The 26228-nt window shown below is 40.1% G+C and overlaps 1 protein-coding gene and 1 pseudogene across 1 annotated transcript; both read right to left on the bottom strand.

Moving 5' to 3' along the window:
- Window positions 1–895: 895 nt before the first annotated feature.
- On the bottom strand, window positions 896–25376 carry GPR19 (G protein-coupled receptor 19). The gene is made up of 2 exons (XM_045554306.1): window positions 25130–25376; window positions 896–2488 (listed from the first exon to the last, which is right to left on the bottom strand). Exon 2 carries the CDS (start codon window positions 2464–2466, stop codon window positions 1219–1221), a length of 1248 nt encoding a protein of 415 aa, XP_045410262.1. The 5' UTR covers window positions 2467–2488; window positions 25130–25376; the 3' UTR covers window positions 896–1218.
- LOC123639992 lies at window positions 5185–7022 on the bottom strand (annotated as a pseudogene).
- Window positions 25377–26228: the final 852 nt, after the last annotated feature.

Below are 26228 nucleotides of genomic sequence, written 5' to 3'. Positions count from 1 at the left end.
TGCTGAACAACTGGAGTTACTATTTGCAGCTCTTGTTAACTAGGGCATAAAAATGCACAACAGTCTTGTCTGTAAGCCCTTTATTGTTTAAATAAAAATATTTTGTAAATGTGCTAGCTGGTCCTAGATTTGAAATAATAAGAGACCTGAAAACCAGAGAAAAATATCCCTAGTTATCGTATGCAAAGAAGAGTTTGAGCTTGGCCAGGGTGTGGTGCTGTAACCTGGGGATGAGGGGGAGGAGGCCAGGCTGGAGGAATGGCCTCATGTCTGAGTTTCTAGGAGCACGAAGAAGGTAGTCCTTGCTTTTGCCGTCCTGGTGTGTAGCGGTGGGGCTGGGCAGCTGAAGGTCTCTGCCTTAATTGCAGAGCACAGAGAAGTGCCATCTGTCATTTCTCCTGCTTGCATTTTCTGGGCATACCTAGCAAGGACACCTGCTTATTTACTTGTATACAACCCAAAAAAGGGAGGTAAACAACCTAGACATGGCCTAGATGGGACACAGATGTAAGGAAAACATCTTGGTGACTTCAAAATGTTCAAGGCCTCATCAAATGCTTAGATTAAGGAAGGATGAAAACGAGAAAAAAATTAGGCAACTCTGTAAGCTTTCTTTCCCTAGGAATCCTGATTAAAATCCAATCACAGAAGACTTCCCAGAAGGTTCCAATATACGGAGTGCTTTCCACAGTAGACCTGGCTAGTGGTTACTTAGAAGAAGGTAATATGGAAAAATACAATATTAACCCTTCCTAAATGTTGCTTAGTGGAGGAAATACCAGTCTCTCAAATGGGTAACACAGGAATTTCATCTGGAACAAAAGCCCATATTTATAAAAATTCAGTAGGGAGGAGAAAAAGGAAACAAAATTAGGTTGAATCATTAATCAAAGACTGTGTGTATGGTTTACGCTTTTTAGACTTAATGGTAAATAAAAAGTAGGAAAGCATTTCCTTTTTAATGCATGTAACCAAGATACTAAACAAGACTGTTGACTATAGTTCAAAGTGAATGATTTTCCTAAAATAAAACGCGAACAAAACTAGAATGAAAAACTAGAATAAAATCCACAAAATTATAATCAATAAATGAATGCATTTTACAAAATAAAACATTTCCCTCAGAAAGTTGAGTGAAAAAAATATGTAAATAGCTTCTGTTTTTATACGTAAAGCTTTTAATCTCTGGCACATAACAATTGAAAGAATTCTGAGAAATTAGACGAAAGTATTTGGTGGATTTGAGTTAATGGGCCAAGCAAGCTTTTTTTCCTTGGCTTGTCTGTCAAATGAATCATAGATTGAGTCTTTGGTTATAGTTTTGGCCATGGGAGGGATTTCTGAAATGCCAACATAGTTTTTTTTGGCCATCCTTGAACTGGTTGTGATAGTATAGGCATTGCTTCGGTAACATTTCATTGAGGACATGCAAAAAGTCTCTTTCATCCCTCTCCTAAAATTGGCATTATAAATTGAATACAGAGTAGGTTTAGAAGCTGAAGAACTAAAGGATATCCATGTGATAGCTGTGAAAACAAGGGAACTTTTCTTATATTCTTGTTCATGGGGGTGCCACAGCTGAGCTACATGAAAAGGCAGCCAGGAGAGTAAGAACAATAGATTTAAAATGAGGAACATCTTGATAGTTTTCACTTTTGTCCTTGGGACAATGTTCATTGTCCTCCTCACTGTTCGGCCATCAGTGCCTATTCTCCAAATATACTTTATGACCTTTTGGTAAAATAAGATTATGAGGACAGATGGAATCACAAAGCCCACCAAGAAGTGGACGATGGTATAGGTGGTTCCCTTCCAAGAGGAAGGGAGGAAATAGTTACAATGACTGTCCCAGCTGGAGCCATAGAAGAAGAACACAGGGGTCACAAAGGCTGCATTAAAGATCCATGATGCTGCGATCATCTTCTTGGCTTTTTCTCTGGACACCTTGAAGCTCAGAGGATAGACAATGGTGTAGAACCGGTCTATGCAGATGGAGAGAAGAACATAGATCTGGACACCAGGAGTGAGATATTGAAAATATCTCACGACCTTGCACATCACACTGCCAAGTGTCCACCTTCCAGTGGTGAACTGGAGCAGGACGAAAGGCATGCTGGCCACGCTGATGAGAAGATCAGCACATGCCATGGAGACTACAAAGTAGTTGGTGGTGGACTGAGTCCTCCTACTCCTATGGATGACCAAACAAACCAGGGAATTGCCAAAGATAGAAAACAACCACAGAGTCCCAAAGAAAATGCTGGCTGTGGCCACTTCCCCAGGTTTCAGTCCATACTGAAGGTCTGTTCGGTTGCTCATCCAACTGTGCTCCTCATACAATTCCGTCAGGTCACGGCTTGGCGGAGGTGTGGCTGTTTCAGTGCAGCTGTGGTTTTGAAGGGGCACCAGAAGTGTAGGAATAACCAAAGGTGGCTTGCTGTTATCCATTTTGTGAGCAAAAACCATATTCACTTTTTTTCTCTTAGTTCTGGATGGGAAAAGAAGAATGAGGCCTCCTGTTAAAATGGTGTCATACAGATTGATTACTAAGGCAAACAATCTTACTTGACACTTAGATTGGTTGTCATTTGTCAATGAGTAGGACTTGTGCGTTGGCAGGAAAACATAACTAGTCTCCAGAAAAAGTTCTGGTCCCATTTCTTTTTCATTATAAGAGCTGCCTCAGCTGATCCCAGCTCAGGCTTTCTCTGGCCTCACCCTCTCTTGCCCCTTAGTCAAATGTGGTAGAATCATACTAAGCCCCACTCCTACACATAGCCTTGTTCCCTTTCCTCACTGAGGATCACAGAGGGTTAAGGAGCTCAAATCTGGCTCATGGTAAGGGTGTTACCACCCACTGAAGAGCTGTTGGAATTCCCGGCAAATATGTGAGAAGTTCCTAAATGTCATTAAACCAAAATAATGAAGCTGTAAGAGAGGAAAATTTGAGCAGGTGGAAACACAGAAGTTTGCTATGAAAATACCTAACAAGAGTCGCTGAATACAGGCTGGCTGACTACTGGGAAGGACCCTGTCCTGACTTATTGCAGATTTTCCATTACAGAAGCATTATGGTAACACAAGGAACAGTCAACACTGCTACATGAGCCAGAAGTAGCTCCTATTTAATGACATCTGGAAATAGCTTGCTTTTTCCCAAAAATGATGCAGTTCATGTACTAATAGCTTGCCACCTATCAATGACATTTATTTTGAAGCTATTCTGTTGTTATGGATTCATAAAACAACATATTGACTGAAGAACATACAAGATGTCTTCTAAGGAATATAACTAGGTTACTAGGGACCTTAAGGCAGTCAGATGATTAAAACCAACAAAATGTAACTGTTATCCTTACTAATCAACTTTTTAAAAGCTTATGACGTTTAGATATAAAAGAATATTATAAAGTTTAGACTTTATTTGGTACGTACGTGAGAAAAAGTTACACTTTCTAATGGGTAAAAAGATTGTATAATTGTGGGTCATTCGATTAAATTTGAGGTGATTTTGGTCACAGTCAGATTATAAAGGTTTAATTTGGTCTGAATCTATTAAACAGAAAATCATAGCAATTGAATCCATAAGAACCATACCAATGACGGTTATTAAGGTAAGAGATAAGGCTAAACATGAATATTTTCAAAATTTTGCCCACTAAAAGTAAAAAGCCCATGTGAGGTTACAGCCACCATATAGCTAAGGTTCCATCCAACCTGTGACACAAGGGGATGTCGCCACAGAAACAGGCTCTAGGAAGGACAAGTTTCCCTCTTGGTGGGCTCTGTGACTACAGCTCACAAAGAAACATTTCTGAAGTGAGAGGCAGGATTAAAGCACAGCTCTGTTTTGGTTTTTTTTTTTTAGTTTTTTTTTTTTTGAGACAGGGTCTCACTGTGTTGCCCAGGCTAGAGAGTGCAGTGGTATCATCATAGCTCACTGCAACCTCAAACTCCTGGGCTCAAGTCATCCTTCTGTCTTAGCCTCCTGAGTAGCTGCAACAACATGCACACACCACCACACCCAGCTAATCTTTCTATTTTTTGTAGAGACAGGGTCTCACTATGTTGCTCAGGCGGGTCTGGAACACCAGGCCTCAAGCAATCCTCCCACCTTGGCCTCCCAAAGTGCTAGCATTACAGGTGTGAGCCACTGCACCTGGCTTAAAGAACAGTTCTTAATTAAAGAACGGTTCTTAATGACTCATTTTTTTCCTTGAAGAATTTTTGGTAGGGAGAAGAATGTTAATATATATTGTCTTCATCAAGAAACCATTTTTCAACAGAAGCCTGGCACTCAGGGCAATGTACTGAATGCCAGTTCCATATTCTCTTCAGGCTTTTTTTTCTGTCTACTATGCAGCACTAGTTAAGCTCTCAAAGGGAAACATAAAATAACTGAACAGTTTGACTACTAAAAGACCTTAAAGCATGCTCAAATAATAGCCAATGGTAAGAACAACAATGATACTTTCCATATGAAAAATAAGATGCACACTCTGAAAACAGGACATAAGATCTAAAATTAGCACTATCCTAGAAACTCTAGAATATATGACCCTCATATAATTGCAATAATCTTTTCACCTTCATATGGGTAAAATCTACAAGTTTTTTTTAATTATTGCAGTTTTATTTTAAATTTCAAAATTAGTTATTTCATATGCTTCAGACATAAAATTTAAATCATGAATATAAATACAAAGATGCACATAGGTACCTTGACAAAATCCTGAAACATATATTTTTAAACCAAGTTTCCTATTTTTACAACATACTGAAAAACTAAGTTCATCAAAAAAAGTACATAAAAAAATATAATAATTAATGACTTGAGCGTTCTCTTCTTAAATATATGGAATTGAAGGTAAGTTACTTAAGTGTTTATATCACTCAAAAATTTATATACAATGCAGCAAATATATTAATTATAGCATTTTCTTTTAGTTAATAGTTTATTCTCTGTGACAGAAGCTCCGTGAAGGGTCATCATTTAAGGAACTCCTCAGGCTAAAATCACAATCAAATTTTGAACACTTGGTGAAAGGAACATGAAAATGCCAGGTCCTGGCACAATGAATAAATAACCCAGAAGGTGGTATATGTCACATAAAGATGATCTAAATTTCGCACCACAGTAACCTTTTGGGCAACTGGTACCATACTCTTGTTAAAGAAAAGTCTTTACTGTTGAGGGCACTGGGTCTCTGGAGCTGATTTGGATAAGACATACAGAATTGGGTGTGATTTCTTACAAGCTTCATTTTCCAATTTGCTTGCAGTTTCTTTCCCTTCAACTTCTGTTAGAAGCTCTGATTCAGCAGCTAACCTGGGAGAGTTGGGGGTGTTTCCACTTCTTTCACTTAAGACTTCAGAGGCAGCTGGAACTCCTATTGAGTTTCACACATTTCTTTTTCTTCTTTAGCTGCATATCCATGAGCATATTTTTGTGAGTTGAGAGACCGACAAGTGGTGTGTTTATAGAAATCGATTTTTCTAACTGCAAGTTGTTATTTTCTAAATTATTAGGACAGGACTGTGTCTCCTCTTTCTAAAGTGATAATCTATAAACTTATCCTATAGCACTGTTGCTGGCACATTCATCTTTAGAGGTGGTTATATCCACAGGCAGCACCTCACGCCTCTTTTTGAGTACAGGTACTTCAATTGTCTCCTCAGGTTCCTACTTCATTTTTAATTCATCTAGTTTAGCTGTTTCATATTTTCACTTTCTGAAAACTGGAGGCAGCTTTCATTTGCAAAAAGTTTTCCTTCAATATCCAGAGCCCTCTGGCCCTCAAATAATGTTTTCATTTGCTGTTTGGACAATTCATCTTTAGTGCTTTCATTTTCTTTATCAAGTTTTATATGAAGGAAATCTGTATAATAGGTGTTATCTTCCAGAGCACCAGAGTTGGCTGAAGGCTTAGGTTCCATATTTTCATATAAATTCTTAAATTTCTCCAGATTTCTAATTCCACCTAAAAGATGTTTTATTTCACTATTCTTCTGCTCCAACATGGCAAAAAACCACTCTTGCTGCTCAAATTCAGTTTGAAACCCTTTCGTTTGTAGCAATGTGGCAATCTGTAACTTTATTATTTGCATCTGTTCTCTATTAAATAATTTTGCTTCTTTAGGGACTGATACTTGACTTTCATACTGACAAATTGACTTTCCATTGCAGCCCTTGGATCTTCCACCTCTGCAAATAAGGAGTTGCCTTTACTACTGGGACCCAAGGCTTGCTGGAGTACCTGGTCCAACTGCACCTGAAGATCTTGATTCACTACATGAGCTTTCTCTAGGGCATTAGAGTAAGAAATTTCTTCTTCTTTTTCCCACTCTTTTTCTTCTTTCAGCCGCTCTATCTGCCGCATTAAGTTAGTCATCAGAAATTCTAGCTGTTCTTGCCTGTATGGTACTTCATTCACTTCTTCTTTGAGGGTGCTTTATACCTTCCATTTCTGTCAGCTCAATTTGAAGAGCCAGCATCCCTGAGGACGTACTTTCGTGTACACACTCAGACATTATTCGCAATTCCTCTGATTTACAAGAGAGGAGTTCCTTGTGATGATCTCCTTGGTGCTCGTGCTTCAGCTGCTTTTCACTAAGCCTAGCTGCATCTAATTCCACTTTTAGCTTTTTTATCTTACTTTTTGGTTGTTCATTCACTCCCTGTACATGGCTTCTGCTTAGTTGTTGTTCTAATTTCTCCAGGTGTTATTTTTTGTTGTTGTTTAACGGCTTCACATTCACAGCTCAAACTTCCCAACATTCGATTCTTGAATTCAACTTCTTCTGAAGAGTATATTTTTCTTGTTCATAATTCTCAGTCATGGTCATCATTTCATTACATTTATCCAATTGATTCTGCAATTCATGTTGGCCCTCCACTAGGCTGAAAACCGTACTGTGCAGCTTTTAGTTGCTCTTCTTCAACCTCTCTGAGCTTACATCGAAGATTTATCATTATATTTGCTTCCATTGTTTTTTTCCTGTTTTTAGCCTGCTCTCTCCACATCCGGTCCCCTGGGGCTGCAGCTGGCGGCTGGTAACTTCAGAGAGTCCAGCTCAGCGGACGCTAACGCCGCTTTCCCACAGGGACGCCGGCTCCTTCTCTCCGCCGGCCCGAGGGCGGGCGCCAGGCCTTTCTGAACGCAGTTCCCGTTCCTGCCAGAACTCCCGCCTCTCGCAAGACGTTCCGCCCAAAACTTACAAAATTTTTTTAAAAAGCAAGTTTTTTTTTAAAGATTTAAAATTTAAAAATAAAACAGATGAGCAATTTTCCCAGACAGAAAGCTGTTTTAAACTGTTTTGGGATGTCTGTGGCCTAAATAGTAATAAAATAAGGGTTAGTGGCACAGGCACTTTTCCTTAGTTAATACACATATTTTAAAACTTGTAAACTTCCACCTGCAAATGAAAACTCAAGCTCACCGCTCCACCTAAAGCCCTGCAAGGCCTCCTTCCATCATTTCGTCCTGCTGCCTCACACCGATGGGTGTGTCCACCAATTCTCCAGCCCCACCACCTGGAAGCAGAAGATCTGCTGCTCAGAAACAGGATGAGGGAGCCCTTGGAAGCCCTGTATCTAGGTCTCCCCAGATGGCAGCATGACTTTCTCAAATTGCTGCAGCTATTTATCCATTCAATAAACCAAGAAACTGCGCTCGGTACTAGGGAAACAAAGATAAGTAAGGCCCATAATATAAGCAGTCTGCAATATTATACCTAAATTTGTTAATAATTAGAATTAACTGCTAAAAACAGACATATATACAAGGAGCTAAGTAGCAGAGAAAAATAGGGACCCAATTTTGCCTGGGGTAGGAAGAAGGAAAGGAAAGTCTTCACAAAGAAGGTGAAGTTTGAGCTGGGAGGTTGGAGAATGAATAGGACTTCTTCGGGAAGACAAAGGAGTTAAAAACAAACAAACAACCCCAACCATTCCAGGGTAGAGAAATAGCATGTGGAATGAATTTTGGGGTCATTTTTCTGGGTTGACCTTTTTTTGGACCCTTTTTCCCTCAGAGATATAGTTTCCTTCAGACCATACCTCCCAAAGTATACAGTTTCTAAATGCCCTACAATCAAACTGACCTAGATTTTTCCCATGGTTACAATGAGAAGTTATATTTTCTGCATGCATGGGCTGAAATGTGGTCAGACAGTGGATAAGAACATCAGCATATCCAGAATGGTTGTGGTACCCTTGTTCATACAGCATTTTGTTAGTCCCTTACTGCAGCATTTTCCAAATTTGTTTTGCTCTAGTTTAGCAATACAGTACATTGGAATCTCCTAGGGAGCTTTTAAAAATATTGATGCCTGGATCCCACATCCAGAGATTCTAACTTAATTAGTCTGGAGGGCAGCCTGGGCGTCTGGAGGATTCAAAGTTCCCCAGGTGATCCTAATGTGCAGCCAAGATTAAGAATCACTGCTTTAGAATTAGTTCCATGTTTGTCTTCCCCACTAAACTATGGGCTCCATGGGGAGGGTGTTATTCTTTTTCTCTGTGCTCCACAGCTTCCACTGAAGTTTTTTACATTAATAATTACTTATTAAGTATTTACTAAATTGGATCCATAAGGACAGAGAACTGAAATAAATGACTCCTACTCTATGTGGCCCTGCTAGGAAAATTAAATGCAGAGATAGAAAACCTCTGTGTATTCTCAGGGAGCTGAAATACTGATGACCATAGTGACAGAGGAAAACACGACTCTTGATAAGGGACATAAAACTAACCTCACCCAGGTCAACTGCTACACGAAATACAAGTCTCATCTAAGGGAGAGTGAAGGTAGGTTAGGTGTCCTTAGGCTCCTCCAATCTCCCCAAAGAAAAAAAGTCTGCCACATTACAACTAAATTCTAGGGTCCGAAAGTAAAACTTCAGAAAGGCCACCCCTGCTGCATTAAGTTGGAAATAAATGTATCTTCAAGGGAGTGTTTGTGAAATACAAGGGCTGCTTAATTAGTAATTCTGTCCAGAGCCATCCGTATGCAGTAATATTAGGAGTGACAAGAAAGACTTTACCTTTCTCCTGTTCAACCTATCTCTTCCCAGTGGATTCTGAGACTGTCATGTGGCATGTTGCACTGGGTTGAGGTATTGAAGGCTCTTATTTATCTCCATCTATATCTGATCTAAAAGAGGAATCATTCATTTATCAAGCTATCTATTAATACTTCCCATCTATCCAGGGTCTAAGAGGTGTGTTTTAATATATGGGTGGGGAAAATGGTGGATGGGCTGACATGGTATAGAACTGGCTACTGGGCCAGGCACTGTGGCTCACCCCTGTAATCCCAGCACTTTGGGAGGCTGAGGTGGGAGGATGGCTTGAGCCCAGTGGTTCAAGACCAGCCCGGGCAATGGCAAGACCCCATCTCTACAAAAAAATTAAAAAATTAGCTGGGCATGGTGGTGTGCACCTGTAGTCACAGCTACCAGGGAGGCTGAGGCAGGAAGATCACTTGAACCCCAGAGTTTGAGGTTGCAGTGAGCTATGATGATGCCATCGAGTGAGACCCTATCTCAAAAAATAAACAAAGAAAAAAAAAGAACTGGGGACTGGGAGGGCCTCTGTAATGATGGGATCCCAGGAGCCTGGGAGGGGAACATGCCTTATCACTTTGAATTGTAATTTTTTATTTTACATGTTTGTCTCCCCTATTAGGTGATGAGTTCCTTGAGGACAGGGACTTTGTCTTTATCTCTACATCCCTGGGGTATATAGATATCAATAAAGGTTTATTGAACATATAGATATGTTAATAAAAACAATCCAATACTTGAAAATAAGGCAAAAAAGAGTAAAACATATCTTCATATCCTTTTCATGTCATGCTGGGACATTCTCAAATGGGTCTCCTCAAGGGTTAATTCTCTAGGAGAATGTACCTGTGCTTGATTTTTATATTTACTACTTGACTAAAGCCCAGACCCTGTGAAGCTACATGTTAACTTGTAGATTTCTTTCTAGCAGAAAAAATAACCCCAAAGGTTATGGACTTATTGCCCTGTAGGACATGAGCCAATTTTGTGTCTACCTAGCAATCCTTATGCTGACATTTTTTTTTATATATGAGGTTTATTTTATTTTATTTTTATTTTTGGAGACAAGGTCTTACTGTGTGTCCCAGCCTGGTCTTGAACTCCTGGGTTCAAGTGACCCTCTTGTCTCAGCCTTCCAAGTAGCTGGTCTTATGAGCATACACCACGGCCGGCACTGGACTCATTTTTTTTTTAAATGCCTATAAATATGCCTTCTTCAAATGTTCTTAGAACCAGTTTTATTACCTCATTGATTCCTTCAGTAATATGTTAATAAATCTTTGACATATGTTCATTCAACATTTGTATGAGAGTCATAATTTTAACATTTGAAAATCATACTTTGATGGATGAATGGATGAATTAATGAATTGATGGATGAATGTAGTTACTGAGAGGAAGGATAGGACCACAAAGAGGAATAGAGGGGTGCAGATGACAAGCTTTGTTTATTTCACAGTTCTGCCAAAGGTCATTCCTGGCTAAGCATATCAACTCCTGGTTAGGTTTCTTCTAGACTCAAAACACCCTAATAACTAATTGTTTTCCCTCCTGAGATTATAAAGATTCACAAACATTCTCACAATGTAGCAAGACCATTTTTATTTCTGAGATTTGTTCAAAAATTTAATGTCAAACTAGAATTTTTATAATGATAAATTTTTATATGATTTGGTTAAATAAATTGAAAAATGTTCTATAGAATGGGAAATATCTGCTGGACCTATACAGATACATAAGGCTGTTTACTAATGAGCAGTAAGATTAATTACAAAGATGACAGTAGTTATAGCATTAATACTGCCAAGAGTTAATATTTTTGTACTTACTAGGTGTCAGGTACTTCATATGTGTACCCTTCAAAGTAGGTAATATTATTAGCCCTGTTTTACAAATGAAAAAACTGACATTCTTCCCCAAGGTCATATAGTTGGAAAGTGATCACTCCAAAGCCCTTGTTCTTAACTACAATCAGGGATTCATGTCCAGAGACCACAAAGGTCTGAATCTGAACTCAGAGGGTCAAACTGGCTATACATAGGCAGGTCTTCCCTGTCTCTTCCTTCAAACATAGGAATGTAAAGTCATTCTCCACAGCCTCTTGCCTACCCACAGATACATCTGTTCAATATACTAGGCTCAGAAATATGTGACATAATGAACATTTAAAAAAAAATATCACTCCTTCCATGATTCATGGAAGCTTAGCATCAAAAGTGGTCTGGAGAAATAGGCTTTCTTCAGAATAAAGAAAGTAAGGGTATTGGAAATTCAAAATGACAGATAATTAACTGTTGCCTTGTAAACACAAAATGAAAGCAGAACTCTAGACTTCAGTTTGAAGTGAGGAAAAAGTTTGATCAATAGCATTACCCCAAGCAGGAAATTAGCTTATTAAACTTTAATAGTTTAAATTTAGAAAATACCATGATGGCAAAGATTTTCTCATTCACTTTCATTGTTATGTAGCCTTGATTTGGCTATTTATGGAAATGAGAAATGCCTGTAATAGTGGTGGGCTAGGACTGGCTTGCATGGGCACCCCAGAGCCAACTGTACACATTTCTTCCCAACTCCAGGTTCAACGGCATCATGTTGATATCATGAATTAGCCACAGTAAAAACATTCACACCACAGAAATTAACAAACATCACAAGTCAGGTTTTGTGGAGTTTTTTTCTACAGAGCCAGTCATTAAACATTTACAAGCATACCACTTCTACTAGGGCAGGGTTTACAGGGCAACTGATCCCAAAGTCCTGAACTTACAAATGGCTCAGGAGGTCACATAGGCTCTTCAGAAGCTTCTTGAGTGACAATCTTGCTGTCTGGCCCTGAGATACGGCTCTGGAGTAGCCAATAGCATGACTGTGGTGGGGAAACAGGAAAACCAGAGAGGGTAAGACATGTTCTTACAATGTGCCACTCAGATAGAGTTGCCAGATAAAATATAGGATGCCCAGTTAAGTGTGAATTTCAGATAAATAACAAAAAAAATTTTAGTATAAGCATGTCCCATGCAATATTCCATGCAATATTTAACTGGTGCCCTGTATTTTTCATTGGTAAATCTAGTAAACCTATACCCAGAACATAATTTTCTGCAAAAAATATGTATTTTTCATCTCACAATATAGGCATATTGCAAAGCAGTTATGTATGCAGGCTTCGAAGTCAGTATTCATACAAATCCAACTCCTGTTACTATTAGCGTGACCTTGGTCAAGTTATTTAACCCTCTTGAGCTTCAGTTTTCTTATCTGTAAAATGAGGATAATCAGTTCCTATCTCATTTGATTACTATAAGAATTAAATGAGAGAATATGCCCAGAAGTTAAATGATATAATACATGTACATCTGCCTGGTATGAGGAAAATAATAAGTTATCCTTATATAGTTCTATAAAACACCTAGCTCTGTGTCTGGCACATAGAAAGTACTTCAAAAATTAGCACTCTCACTATCATCAGCTCATAAGAGTCTTTTAAACCACATGACAAGCAAATTTTAGTAACCATATCACACATCATATACTATTAATGATAATACTAACATTACTCACATAATTCAGGAACTTAATCATCATTTACCACAATGTTTGTAAGGGAGAAAATCACTGAGGCCCCAATAAATACATACAAACTTCCTCTACGTTGGGGATGATTTTACAGGACATGTTAGCCAGATCAAACTTTTTGCTACACCCTTCACCAAAATATGTAATATAACTGAATTGAATATGTCTTTTCAAAAGCATATAGAATCCATTCTGTTTAGATCATTTCCATTAGCTAATTTTGAATAACTGCAAAAGAACCTCACACTCCCAGTGTAAACAGAACTCTCCACCACCTGAGAACTCCCGGTGTCACAGGCTTATAAGCCTGGAATCTTCTCTAGTGGTTTTTTCCTTTCCTCCTCTTATATGTAAGTATTCCTTCACAATATTTCCAGCTTTGTGCCTTTCTACCTGGGATCAAGCAGTTTCTTAAGATCAGACTGGGCACATTTTCTTTTTGTTTGGATATTGGTTATATTTTCAGGAGCAACATGATTTTTTTGAACAGAGAAGCGTTTTCAAAACAGCCTCTTCTAACTTCACAAAATAGCCCGTAACAACCAACGAACATTCCAGGGTGAGAAATTCTGGATAACTAGATTTAAGAAACTATTATTCTTCTATCACCTTTGTCCGTTTCTTTGTCCTTCACATGAACTCCAAAATATCAGAAATAAACAGAGCCAGCATCCTTGGCATGATGTCAGGAAGCCAGGAAGGCGTCTATCCCTCCAACCTCTCACAATTATAGCATCATTCTTTTAAAGTCAAGGTCCCTATTAAAATGTAAATGTTTCTTAAAGAACAAACATTTTTACATTTTATCAGTAGTGATCTCTGAGATGCATTCTATCTCTGAAATATATTATTTTAGTGAAAATGAAAACATGAGAGATGCCAAAAGCAAAAGCCAAGAGGATAGTAAGTATCTGAGGGAATGGAGATAGGGTGTCATGTATGGGAAGGGGTGAGTGAAGGGTAAAAGGCTCAAGTTGAAGAAGATAAACTTCACCTCCTTGACAGTTTCACGCAGGAATGGATAGCCCCTGGGATAAATACACTACCCAGACGAACTGAAAAAAGCTTGACCCTTACCCCACATAAAGGTTTACATTCCCCATGGGCTTTGCAAACCACCTTGCAGGAGAAAATGTTAGGTTACGTTGGTGCCTCTTTGGGGGTGACCATTCCCAAGGGTGTATAAAGAACACTATCTAATACTTCTCAGCCCAATTGCCACTTAATAGAATTCTGTGTAGAAGGGATGCAGCTCCAGGTTTAATGATATTGAACTTCCCCATCTTTCTGCTACTCATACAAAGTCTGTAAAATAAGACAAAATGGAAAAGTAAAAGAAAACACAAATACATTTCACCCTAAGAAATGACCATTTTTTTCTGATGGTATATGCAAAATAGTCTTCAATCATAGATTTATCCAATTTTTTAAAAAATCACTTAGTGTGAGCCAGGGTTGTGTTAGCAGCTGGGGACACTTATGTTAACTAGACAAAGTCCCTGCTTTTATGGAGCTTACCTCTAGGAGAGGAAACAAATAATAAACAGCTAAACAAATAAATATGTAAAAAATTCCCAAATGATTAGTGCTATGGAGAAAATCAAGCAGAATGAAGGAAGAAGAATTGATGGGAAATGGAGTGGCAGATGGTTGGTTGGTTGCCCAATGGCCATTCCCAACTCCTCCCCTCCTGCCTCTCACTCAAGAAGCTAAAAAGGCATGATAAAGCTTTGGATTCCCCACCATCCCTCGCAGCTAGCTGTGGTCACATCAGCATCATCTTATTTCAAGAGAAAGTTCCTGGCAGGGTGTTGGGAGGTTCTTGGAAAAATGTTTCTTCCTGGATAAAAGAGGTGTGTGAGGAGTGTTCTCATGGGCTTGGCTGTCTCTCTGCTTCTTGCCTCTGTAAACTGTCATATGAAGGTGTCAGGGCACTGAGTGGTATCTTATGAGGTCAGGGGAATCCTGAGACTCACAAATACCACAGTGCCCTGACATTGTGGTACAGCTAGAACACTCACCTCGAGTCTTACTACATAAGCAATCAATGTCTTTATGACTTAAGCCAATTGGAGGTTTGTTACTTGCCTCTGAAAGCATCCTGACTGATACGAGGTCTTATTTTAGATGGAGTGGTCAGAGAAGGGTTCTATGAAGAGGTGATACTGCATCTGAAACCCCAATGACAGAAAGCCAGCCATAGCATTCTAGGCAAAAGGAGTGATAAGTGCAAAGGCCCTGGTGCGGGAATGAGCTTGTTACATGGCTGGAGCATATAAATGGGGGAGAAAAGGGTACCTGATAGAACCAGAAAGGCAGGCAGGGGTCAGATCACATAGGGCACTGTAAGGCATGGATTTTATTCTACTGAAGTAAAATTCATTGCAGGTTTTAAGCAAAGGAGTAAAATGAATACAACTTGATTTATGTTTTAAAAATACAATTTTAAGGCTGGGCGCGGTGGCTCACGCCTGTAATCCTAGCACTCTGGGAGGCCGAGGCGGGTGGATAGCTTGAGGTCAGGAGTTCGAGACCAGCAAGAGCGAGACCCCGTCTCTACTAAAAATAGAAAGAAATTATCTGGCCAACTAAAAAATATATATAGAAAAAAAAATTAGCCGGGCATGGTGGCGCATGCCTGTAGTCCCAGCTACTCGGGAAGCTGAGGCAGTAGGATCGCTTAAGCCCAGGAGTTTGAGGTTGCTGTGAGCCAGGCTGATGCCACGGCACTCACTCTAGCCCGGGCAACAAAGCAAGACTCTGTCTCAAAAAAAAAAAAAAAAATAAAATAAAAATACAATTTTAGTTGCTGTGTAGGTGGCCTGGAGTATTACAATAATCTAAGTAAGTAGTGATAGTGGCTTAGACCAGGGTTGTAGCAGGATAGGTGGAGAAAGGTAGATGGATATTGAAAATATTTTGGAGACAGAGTCAACAAAGTTAATTGATGTGTGATGGGGTCAGGGAATAGGGATTACTCCTAGGTTTGAGAGCAGGGGAGAAAACGTTTGGGGAGCAAGAAATCAATAATCCTATTTTAGACAAGTTAAATTCCCATTAGATATCCAGGTAGAAATATCAGTTGGCCACTGACTATGTAAGTTTGAAGAAATGTCTACTCAGACCCATTGCCCATTTTCATCAATTCATTCATCATTCCATAAATACATATTAAGATCATACTATGTACCAGAATGTACCATGCCAAGAATTAGATATACAGAGGCAAACCAAACTGTATCCCTACGCTCATGAAGATCTATCTAATTAGTTGTGAAGGGGGTGGAGAGAAGAGTAATAAATAGATAAGAACAAATAAATATAGTAAGTTGTAATATGTTCTATGAGAGAAAAGAGGAGGCTGTTACGAGAGCATGGTAGGAGGCCCCTCCCCTGGGCTGGGGGGTCGGGGAGCAGAAGCGGTGCAAGCAGGGCAGAGAAGAGCGGCTCCTCTGTGGTAGATTCTCCAGGGCTCCTGGTGCTGACAGATAACCAGAGAATCCAGCCACCACGCTGCCTTGGATCCCCAGCCGCCTTCCAGATGCTGAACAATGTTTCATACTCCTTGCAGCCTGGCCTTAGTACTGTTCTTGTGACAGTCTATTGTCCTTAAGGCAATTCATAGTTCTCTGTAGCCAAAAGAACCCAAATATCACATGGGGAGCAGAGAAGACAGAAAGAAGGATAAATGGAGTCTGGGGGACAAAGTGCCTTGGGGAGCCCCCTCCCTGTTTTTGCCACAGGTTGGTCCCCTTATTCTCCCATCCCACTCCATACTATGTGGAGTTATCCTCAGGTCATTTAAGCTGGGAGGAAGAAACCTGTTTCTGCTTAGAGGAGGAGGGAAGCAGGGAAGGGGAGGAAGTCTGACTCTCACCTACAGATCACTGCTCAATGGAGTCAGTGGTTGCCTACTTGGAGCAATTTGTGGACTCCACCCCACCCTAGGAGGCAGGATAAATCATTGAGATGTTGATGTGTGCTGTGCTCCTTGTTGAGATTTTTTTTTCTCCTATCCTATTCTGAGAATAAAGCCAGATCCTAAATGCTGCTTTGCTTTAGTGTAGAGCTGTTATTACTGAGGCTGAGACAGATGTTTCCTTGGTTCTTGTCTTCTGGAAGCTGACTTCTCTGAGGGGGTTTCTCTAGGGGGGAAGAGGAAGAAATGAGGACCTTTGAACCAGGAATGTGACTGGGCCCTCACCCCCACCAGGAGCAATGCAAAAGGTAGGCCTGGATGGGCACAAGGGATCCTCTTGGGATGAAAATGTTCCATAATTGGACTATGGTGATGGTTGTATAATTCTGTAGATTTAACAAAAAGCACTGAATTGTGTACTCAAAATGAGTGAATTTTATGGTACATAAACAATACCTCAGTAAGGCTAGGGAGAGAGAGAATGAGAGAGGGGCCTGGGATCCTTGCCTCATTTCCTCACTTTGCCAGGAAGTGACAGGAGGTAAAGGAGGAACACAGCTAGGAAGAATCCACGGCCCCAAGGGTGGTCCTGAAGCAGCAGATCCACCGGCCTTCAAGGACCCACAACCACTCACACCACAATTACTTCTCTGTTAGAACCAGAGGGGATCCAAGGGACTAGCCCATATATTTTGTTCTGTGTAAGAACCCTGGACTTAAGAAGAGGAAGGGAGTCCCAGTAATGTCTGTCACTGATTTTCCAATTAGCCTGGTAGGATACAGCCTTGCCATCATTTAAAGGAAACAGTGTGTGTAGTAGGCAGAATGGTGCCCCCAAAGATAACCATACCTTAATCCCTTGTTACGTTACATAGCAAAAGGGACTCTGCATATATAATTAAGGTCATTGACCTTAATTATCCTAGACTATTCAGGTGGGCCAAATCTAATCCCATGAGCCCTTTCTTACACGTAGAGAATTTCTCTGGCTGATAACAGAGATGCAAGAGAAGTCAGAGAGAGATTCCAAGCACAAGAAGGAACTGACACGCTATTGCTAGCTCTGAGATGCAGGGGCCCACATGCAAGGACCAGGGAGAGGCCTGTAAGAGTTATGGTGGCCCCCAAATAGTATCCATCAAGGAAATGGGACCTTAACCTTACAACCACAAGGCATTGGATTCTGTCAGCAACCTGAATGAGCTTGAAAAGAGAATCATCCCCAGAGCCTCTAAAAAGGATGGGCACAGTCCTACCAAGATCTTGACTGCAGCCCTGTGAGACTCTAAGCAGCGAAACCAGCCAAGCCCATTCATACTTCTGGCCTGCAGAACTGTGAGGTAATAAATGGTGTTATCTTAAGCCACTAAACTTGTGTTAATTTGTTACAGTAGCAACAGAAACTAATTCGATGTAGCATTTCTTATATAATTGAGTATGAGGACTAAAATTCCTACCTTCTATCACCTTCCACTACTCCACCAGTGTCTAGAATGGTATTAGAAAACCCGAAAAGCTTAAAGAGTATGGTGCTTTCTACTTCACCTTCCACGTTGGACTGGGAGCTAAGAAACCTGGGTTCTAATTCTGATTATAAGCACTGAACAACAAGTCAACAGACTCGGTCTTATTTTTATATCAGTATAAGGACCTCAAGTAAATCAATCTCCCTGAATACCCGTTTCCATGTCTACAATACGCATGAGTTGGCCTAGATGATATCCAGGGTCATTTCAACTCTATGAACTAAAAGTGACAGATAGACATTGTAACCTGGGATGAGCAACATACACTGATTCAATTTGTAACCACCACTTTCATCTAGCAGAGAGCTAGCTCATCCTGAGAGTGCATTTTGATAGGAGGACAGGGAGGTTGTTTAGGGCTGCCGGGAGTTTAGTGCTCCCAGCACTGGGTGCCTTTGACAGCAAAGATCAGTAGCATGGGTCTCCAAAGGACAGATGAATTTCAACTAGGATTCAGCCCAGCCTTCCACTGTAATTATCCTGATGTGTCAACAATCTCTTACTGAAGATTCCTTGTGAGAAGTGGTCTGGTCAGGGAGCACCTGCCACCTGCGTTTGCTTTCCATTCCATCTAATACCAAACCTCTTAGGGGGAGAAACATTTACTGGAACCTCTGACTGTCCTCTACCAATATTCTACACCTTTCTTCCCAGTACTGGGTCTTTCACCAAGGAATTTGCACCTTACCAAATTCAATTCATTACAACAAACACGTTTTGAACATCTGCTCACTGATTTAGAGGCAACCAGTTGTTTTGGAGGTAAATGTTTGGTTCATTTCCAAGCTTTGATTTCAGTACCAACATCTCTGGTAGAGCCACTTAAATATGATAGAGGTGAGGAGGCAAAGACTAGACTCGTTACAATCAAAGCAAAGAGCTGTAAGGTAGGTGCGATTTGCAGCTATTTGAAAAGAAGGTGAAGGATTGTTAAGAAGTGAGTATTAACACTAAACAGGAAGTTACTAAGCACTCTGTTTCTCATGAGCATTTACCTTCTGTCTCACATCATATTCACATCAACACTCTGGGTAAATTTTTATCTGCACCACTGTCTTCAATCAAGGTTTTCCAGAAAGCTACCTTCAAGTTCATGGAGTGGAAATTACTAATAAATTTAATATTGCATTAACATGTAATTTTCATGGACAAATTATGCAACTATATGCAATCAGATGTCATTGAAAATATGGTTGAACATGTATTTACATATATTTTACATGGTTAATATAAATTTTAGTGCCATCAATTTTTAGACAATTTGTAAATTAATGTTACTGTTAATCATTTCTCAGTGTTTCTTACTTTAATCCTCTTTGCATATTGGCAGTGGTCGACTCAAATCATCTATATTAGCAATTTTCAACCTTTCTTTTTCAGAGACACATGTGACAAATGTGCTCATGTGTGATACACTCTCATGGATATATCAAGAATTATATGCAACTCTAGGATCTCAACCTATAACTGCAACCCTTTAATCTTCCACCTAAGAAAATATGTTGAAATGAAAATTGTTATGTAGATATCTTTATTCTATTTTTTTTTTTGAGACAGAGTCTTGCTCTGCCACCCCAGGTAGAGTACAATAGCATCATCATAGCTCACTGCAACCTCCAACTCTTAGGCTCAAGTGATCTTCCTGCCTCAGCCTCCTGAGTAGCTGGGACTACGACACCCAGCTAACTTTTCTGTTTGTAGCAGAGACAGGGTCTTGTTCTTGCTCAGGCTGGTCTCGAACTCCTGACCTCAAATGATCCTCCTGCCTTGGCCTCCCAGAGTGCTAGGATTACAGGCGTGAGCCACCACGCCCAACTTATTCTAATTAATTTTTAAAAATAAACCATTGGTAAGCTTTAGTACTTTATTTATTAGGAAACAATTATTTGCAATAGACATCCTCTATTTGGGACAAAGCAATATATTTTGACACCTTGGTTGATAAGCACTGCCCTGATATACCACCAGTGTACACCTGAAATCTGAATTCTTAAAGGCTAAGGTGCTTGGTACAGAGAACCAGGGAAGGGTAATAAGTGAGAGAAACCCAGTTATTCTCCCTAGTGGGCAACTGTGGGATGCTATAAACCAGCTCTCTGTTATAAGAGTGTACTAATGAGAGATTTTCTGGAGGTAACTAATCTACCCATGATTTATAAAGCCATTGACAAGGTTTCATAGCCTGCACCCAAATTTGAAGATTTACTTCCCTCTTTTAGATGTAGGAGAAAATAATTTTAAATTTAAATTTAAAATGTGCATTTTAAATGTGAAGAGTCTCTATAGTATAGTGGTTGAGAGCACAGGCTCTAGACCAGTACTTCTCAACTGGAGACAATTCGACCTTCCAGTGGACATTTGGCAATGTCTGGAGACAGTTTTGTTTGTTGCAACTGAGAGAGGAAGGTGTTACTGACATCTGGTAGGCAGAGGCCAGGGATTCTGCTAAACATTCTACAATGAACAGGACAGCCCCCTCACAACAAAGAACTATCTGGCCCAAGATACCAATAGTGCTGAGGCTGACAAAGCCTGCTCTAGAGTCAGCTTGCCTGGGTTTCAAATCACTTAGCATCTGTGCAGCTATTCGCAAGTTACTTTACATCTTTGTGCTTATTGAGTATCTTCACCAATAAAATTAGGATAATAACAGTACCCATCTTATTGATTTGTTGTGAGAATAAAATAGATTATACAAGAAAAGAGCTAAGAACAATGTCTGGAACACAGCAAGTGCTCAACAAATGTTTGTTTTGTCATTATATGCACCAAAAAAGACTGAGAGGAAATACACCAAAATTTCAACAGTGGTTGTTTCTAGATGGCAAGATCATGACTGAATTTAATTTTCATTATACTTTTATACCACTTTATATTTTCCAAACATTCTAGAACTATATTTGTATTAATCTAATACCCAAAACATATGTTTTAAAAGAATGCAGAGAAAAGAACTTCACTTGTGATATAGTGGAAAGAGCACAGAATTTGAAAAACCTGGATTCAGAAACTGGCTCTACTTGCTGGGTGTGACTTCAAGCAGGTTAGTTAATCTCTTTGAGCTTCAACTTCCTCATTCAAAATTGGGGTTAAAACTGTATACAATAACATCTTTCATGTATGTTTTCATTTTAATACTTGTATTTATGTCATGATTCTATTTTATTTTGAAAATTATCTTTTGAAAGTGGTAATTTTTGAAATTATCAAAATAGTTATTTTGAAAATTATTTTGAAAAATTATTTTGAAAAAAAAAATGCATATCATAGAGTTGCTGTGAGGATTAAACATGACAGACATCCAGCACCTGGGAGTTTGCTGAATGAAAGCCTCCAGCTTAGCCAAGGTAAAATGATTCTACAACAGGGAAATATATTCATGATGGCAACTCCCCTTTTGCTTTTTAAAGTATCCTCTCAGAGAGGACAACTCCCAAGTCATTCCATATTTTGCCCTGGCTCATAGAGAAGAAACTGCACGCACACTCTGGTCCTTCTCTCTATTCCCTTCCCTCCCTATATATGTACCCTAGTAAGGGATTTGGTAATTCCTCTGGCAGGGCCTGACTCATTTGGCAGGGTTTATCAGTGGGCAAGTTACTGTGTCTTAAAGGCAGGACCCAGGGATCACTTCTCATACCCTTCACCCATGCTCACTGTCCCTCTTCTTATTTCCTTTCACTCCTCCAAGTTGAAAGCACACTCGGAAGGCCTCTCTTCAAGCCTCTCCACTTTCTCTCCCTCTGTTCTATTTTCTCCCATTCAGCTGGTTGAGTAAGTTGCCCCTTTTAAGCTCCAGAGGGATGGGTAGGAAGCCCAGCTAGGCCTACAGATCCATGCCTCCTGTGTGTGCTAGCCCTGCTTATCCATGGCGAAGCCCTTTGTGCGTGAGGTGGGCATGCAGCACTTGCCCAACTGGTCTGTGCTTCCAGCAGGGCTGCTGTTTCTTTCATGCAGCTCGCTCAGCAGGTAATACTGGAGATAGGGAGGATGACTTGGTAGGATTCAGGGACCCCTACCTTATCCACAACCCCAATCTTCCTCTCCTTAATGATTTTATTATATGGAAAAATAAGAGTAGGTTATGTTTGTTCATATTATAAGGAGGGTGATTATTTTAAGCCACACTAGCCTGCTAACTTAAATTTAAACCCTGACCAAGCTTTCCAAATGCCTTGAGAGAATCTTGCATTCAGGTCCTAACTGACATTGTTTGGGAAAGACAGTCTGTCCCTAATCCATGCTGACACTCAAGATACCTGGGAGGAGTCCTGCCTTCCTGTGAGCTTTCTGTGCGAAATTTGGGGACAGGGAGCCAGACTGGATTAGGAGAGGACTGCCTGGGCAGCAGTGGACCTCCTCAAGACATTCATTCACTCTCAATCCAACGTGAACTGTTTCTACATTGGGAGATGGGGCCAGGCACAACATCAGGGAACAATGAGACTGTTACGGGTGCTTCCATCTAGACAGAAATAAAAATATCAGGAGAGCTTCATTCTAAATGTAAATAAAAATGTCAGGCGGATTGGTGATTGCCGGGAAAGAATGTATGCATACTTCCTGAACTCTAATTTGCTGCCGCTTCAGGGCCAGCCTAACTATATAAACTTCAGGCATAATTTTGACTGTTGCTAAGTTTTCTCTTACTACACATCTGCCTCCTCACCATCCTTCCTATAAACACATACAAAACAAAACGGGCATGGGCCCCCAAACTGGCACCAACAGAATGCTGTCAGAGTCTTAGTCTTCCCAGTCTTCATTCACAAGTGTATACTGAGAGCTTACCACAGACCAGGCATGGAGCTAAGCACTAGAAATCCAAAGATAGAAGTATACCGTCCCTTCTCTCAAGAAGCTCATTCCAGGTAACCGTAGTAGCATGAAAGTGTTACTTGACCCAGGACGATGTAGATTTCAGAAGGGATCAAAGGCTTAAGCTAAAAGATTAAAGTTCAGTATTATAGGGGACACAATTACTCTTCAAAGTACTGTGCAATGAAACCCTGAAGAGAAACACCTCACTTAGTGAAGAATTTCATAAATTTGAGATTCCTGTCCCTTTTCTTCCTCTTTGTGTCTTAGACCTAGTAACTTCTATTAGTTTTCCCACAGCTTATAGGAATCAAATCAGCCATCTTTTATTATTAAGGGCCAAAAGGAAATCTACACAGATCAAAGGGGTACAATTTCTTTGTATCTCAGAAATTTCTAGCAGTTAAAAAAATTAACAAATTTCCTCTATTACCCTTAAAAACCTAAAATAATTTGTAATGAGATCTATTCCTTTAAAGTATGATAATATTATTTTAAAATAATAAATCCAGTCAGTTTGATACCATAGTTTTATGTATAATTTTAGAAGTTCTTAATCTATTTATTTTATTTTGAGAACCAGGTAAGTGCTTTTGAAGACAATATGCTCAGGCTGGTCATGTTGCTAAATTTCTGAGGATGGAAGAATGTTTCTAGGTTCAATTAAAAAAAAAAAACCATGATGTAATTATAGATTTCTTTTTTTCCTTCAGACATCTTTTCGTCACCATACTAACATAATGTTTTACTACCAGATACCTATACAGCACAAGGGAAAAAGAAAAGGCACTTACTGGGTTATTTAGGGGTACAGAATGTGACTATTGGGATAATTCAAGACTAAATATAGATTTCACTGGGACTCTGTTTTAGCCAAGCAAGCTGATTCAATCTTCTAGTAGCATCGGCTGAACAAAATTTGTAGCCAAATCAACTGTTGACATCATTTCGATTTGAGCAGGCAAGCAGAATAGCTCAGTGGTTAAAAGCATGGACTTTAGGGTCAAGCTTCTTGGGTTCAAATTCTGGCTCTACTATTTGCTAGCTGTGCGACCTTGAGAAACTTCCCTAACTTCTCTGTGCCTCAGTTTCTTTGTCTCTAAAATGTAGGTAATAATACCTCCCCTCAAAAGGTTCTTGTAAGGATTAAGTGACCATGTGTGTTTAGAATAGTGCCTTGCACATAGCAAGACTTTATAAGTATTGGTTAAATAAAGACAAAATAAAATTTAAACTTGTTAGTTTCTCTCTGGAAATAGTCAAAGACACCAAGACTTGGGTTCATGGCAGTTTGGTCGTTTTTTTTTTTTTTTTTTTGAGACAGGGTCTCACTCTGTTGCCTGGGCTAGAGTGGTGTCATAATAGCTCACTGTAGCTCACTACAGCCTTCAGCTCCTGGGCTCAAATGATCCTCCCGCCTCAGCCTCCCAAGTAGCTGGGAGTACAGGCACATGGTACCACGCCTGGCTAATTTTTTTTATTTTTTGTAGAGACAGGGTCTTGCTATTGCCCAGGCTGGTTTCGAACTCTTGGACTCAAACTATCCTCCTGCTTCGGCCTTTCAAAGTGCTAGGATTACAGGCTTGAGTCACCGTACCCGGCCATGACAGATTATTTTAGCCTGTAACTTTGGTAGATTCCTTTGAGAACTTTCCCAGGGCCTTCTTGGTAGCAATTCAGTAAGATGTGAAATTCTGTGGCAATCTACTATCCTAAGCCATGGCTAGGAGCAATCACAAACACTCTTGGTACCAGGAACATCAGAAGGCAGATGATCACATAGCTCAAAGGAACAGCATGCCTGCCCACTCAGGCTCCCTAAGCCACTGCCAATAACCTCTGGGAACATAGGCATAGAATAAGCAGCTGAAAAGGCATGAAACAGGATTTTATTGCAGTGACAATGAAATCTAGCTGGTTTCAGTAATTTTTTTCTACTTCCAGGATTCAAGGAAAAAAAGATCATTTTCATCAATGAGTGCTTTGTTTTATTAATTATCACTATATACAATTTCCATAATTTTTCAACAGGCATGTAGTCTGGTGAATTATTCATTTTACAGAATTACCTAGGCACCTTTTCTGGACCTGTAACAAATCTAAAGCCTCTAACCACCATCTAAGCCAGGACAAAAATCTCCAAATTGCCTGGAAATAAAGAAGATATTACGTCCTCTGAGCCAAATTTCAGTCGCGATACCACGGGATCTCAATCACATACCTTCATCCAGACTTGATTTCAGAGATGGTCCCCTGAGGTCTTCTTGATCAGGAATAGCCCTTGCACAGGAGTTTGGAGAATGCCTTAAACCATCAGGAAAGCTTGGAAACACATTCATATCTGTCCTCTGCCTTCCCCTTGGCTTACAGCCTGCTTCCTGTTAAGGAGACAAGATGACGCCGTGCAGGGTAGATTGTTAAACCATCTTCCCGCCCCCAGCCCCACTCTCTTGGTGCCCCTCCCTTCTCCTTTCCAAGGCTCCGGAATGTGTCACATGGGAAATGGATCATGTGGCTCAAGGGGAGAATGTGGCCATCTTCTCTCTCCCTTCCCCCACTTTTCCTTTCAGGAGCAAAGCAGCAGAAATCTCTGGCCTGATTGGCTCAGACCAAAAATCTCCATATGAAAAGGGGAAGATTCAACTACCCAAACCTCCAGCCTTCTTCACTTTCTTTTTTGTTTTTCATCTGAAGATTTTCCCTGAGCAGAGTTGCTCAGTATGGGAGGGAAATGATACTTTCTCCTCAACCCCCCTCTTTCTTACCATCACTACCCTGACCTGGGAAGGTGTTCCTTAACCTCCCTCTGGAGCCCCCTTAGCATATCTGCAACAATGGAGTGTTCAGCACCACGGACAGCATTACACCTTCTGCAGGGCTTGTTAAAAGCCATTTGTCTATTTCACTCTCAGGTAAATAAAAATATTTTTTAAATATTTCCCTGAGGACCTTTGCCTAAATATAAATTTATATTTAGGGCTCTTATTTCCCCTATTATCAATTTACTGTTACCTTATAAACACAAATATAATTTTTACATTTCATTAAACCCAAAAGACCATTCCATACCTACCTCCTTGTGCCCATCCCATCACCCATCCTCACCCTTTAAACATGTTCCATGGGTTTTTTTTCAGGAGGAGGCAGATTTTCATAACATAGTTCACTATATGCCCATTTATCTATGCTCATGGGCAAAACCACCGGAACAGAAAAATTCTTGGGTGTACAGGTCTACATGTTTTTGGCCCCATCTCCAGGACTGAGTCAAGGCTAAATTAGAGGGGCAGGGAGGGAGCCTGGTTGGAGCTGTTTTATGC

Source organism: Lemur catta, chromosome 6 (assembly GCF_020740605.2).
Source record: "Lemur catta isolate mLemCat1 chromosome 6, mLemCat1.pri, whole genome shotgun sequence".
Classification (NCBI taxonomy): domain Eukaryota; kingdom Metazoa; phylum Chordata; class Mammalia; order Primates; family Lemuridae; genus Lemur; species Lemur catta.
The sequence above is the reverse complement of the archived record's forward strand: the minus strand, read 5'-3'. Positions and strand labels throughout refer to the sequence as shown.

Coding starts and splice junctions, on each gene's coding strand:
- GPR19 (XM_045554306.1), bottom strand. CDS start 2,466: ATGGTTTTTGCTCACAAAATGGATAACAGCAAGCCACCTTTGGTTATT.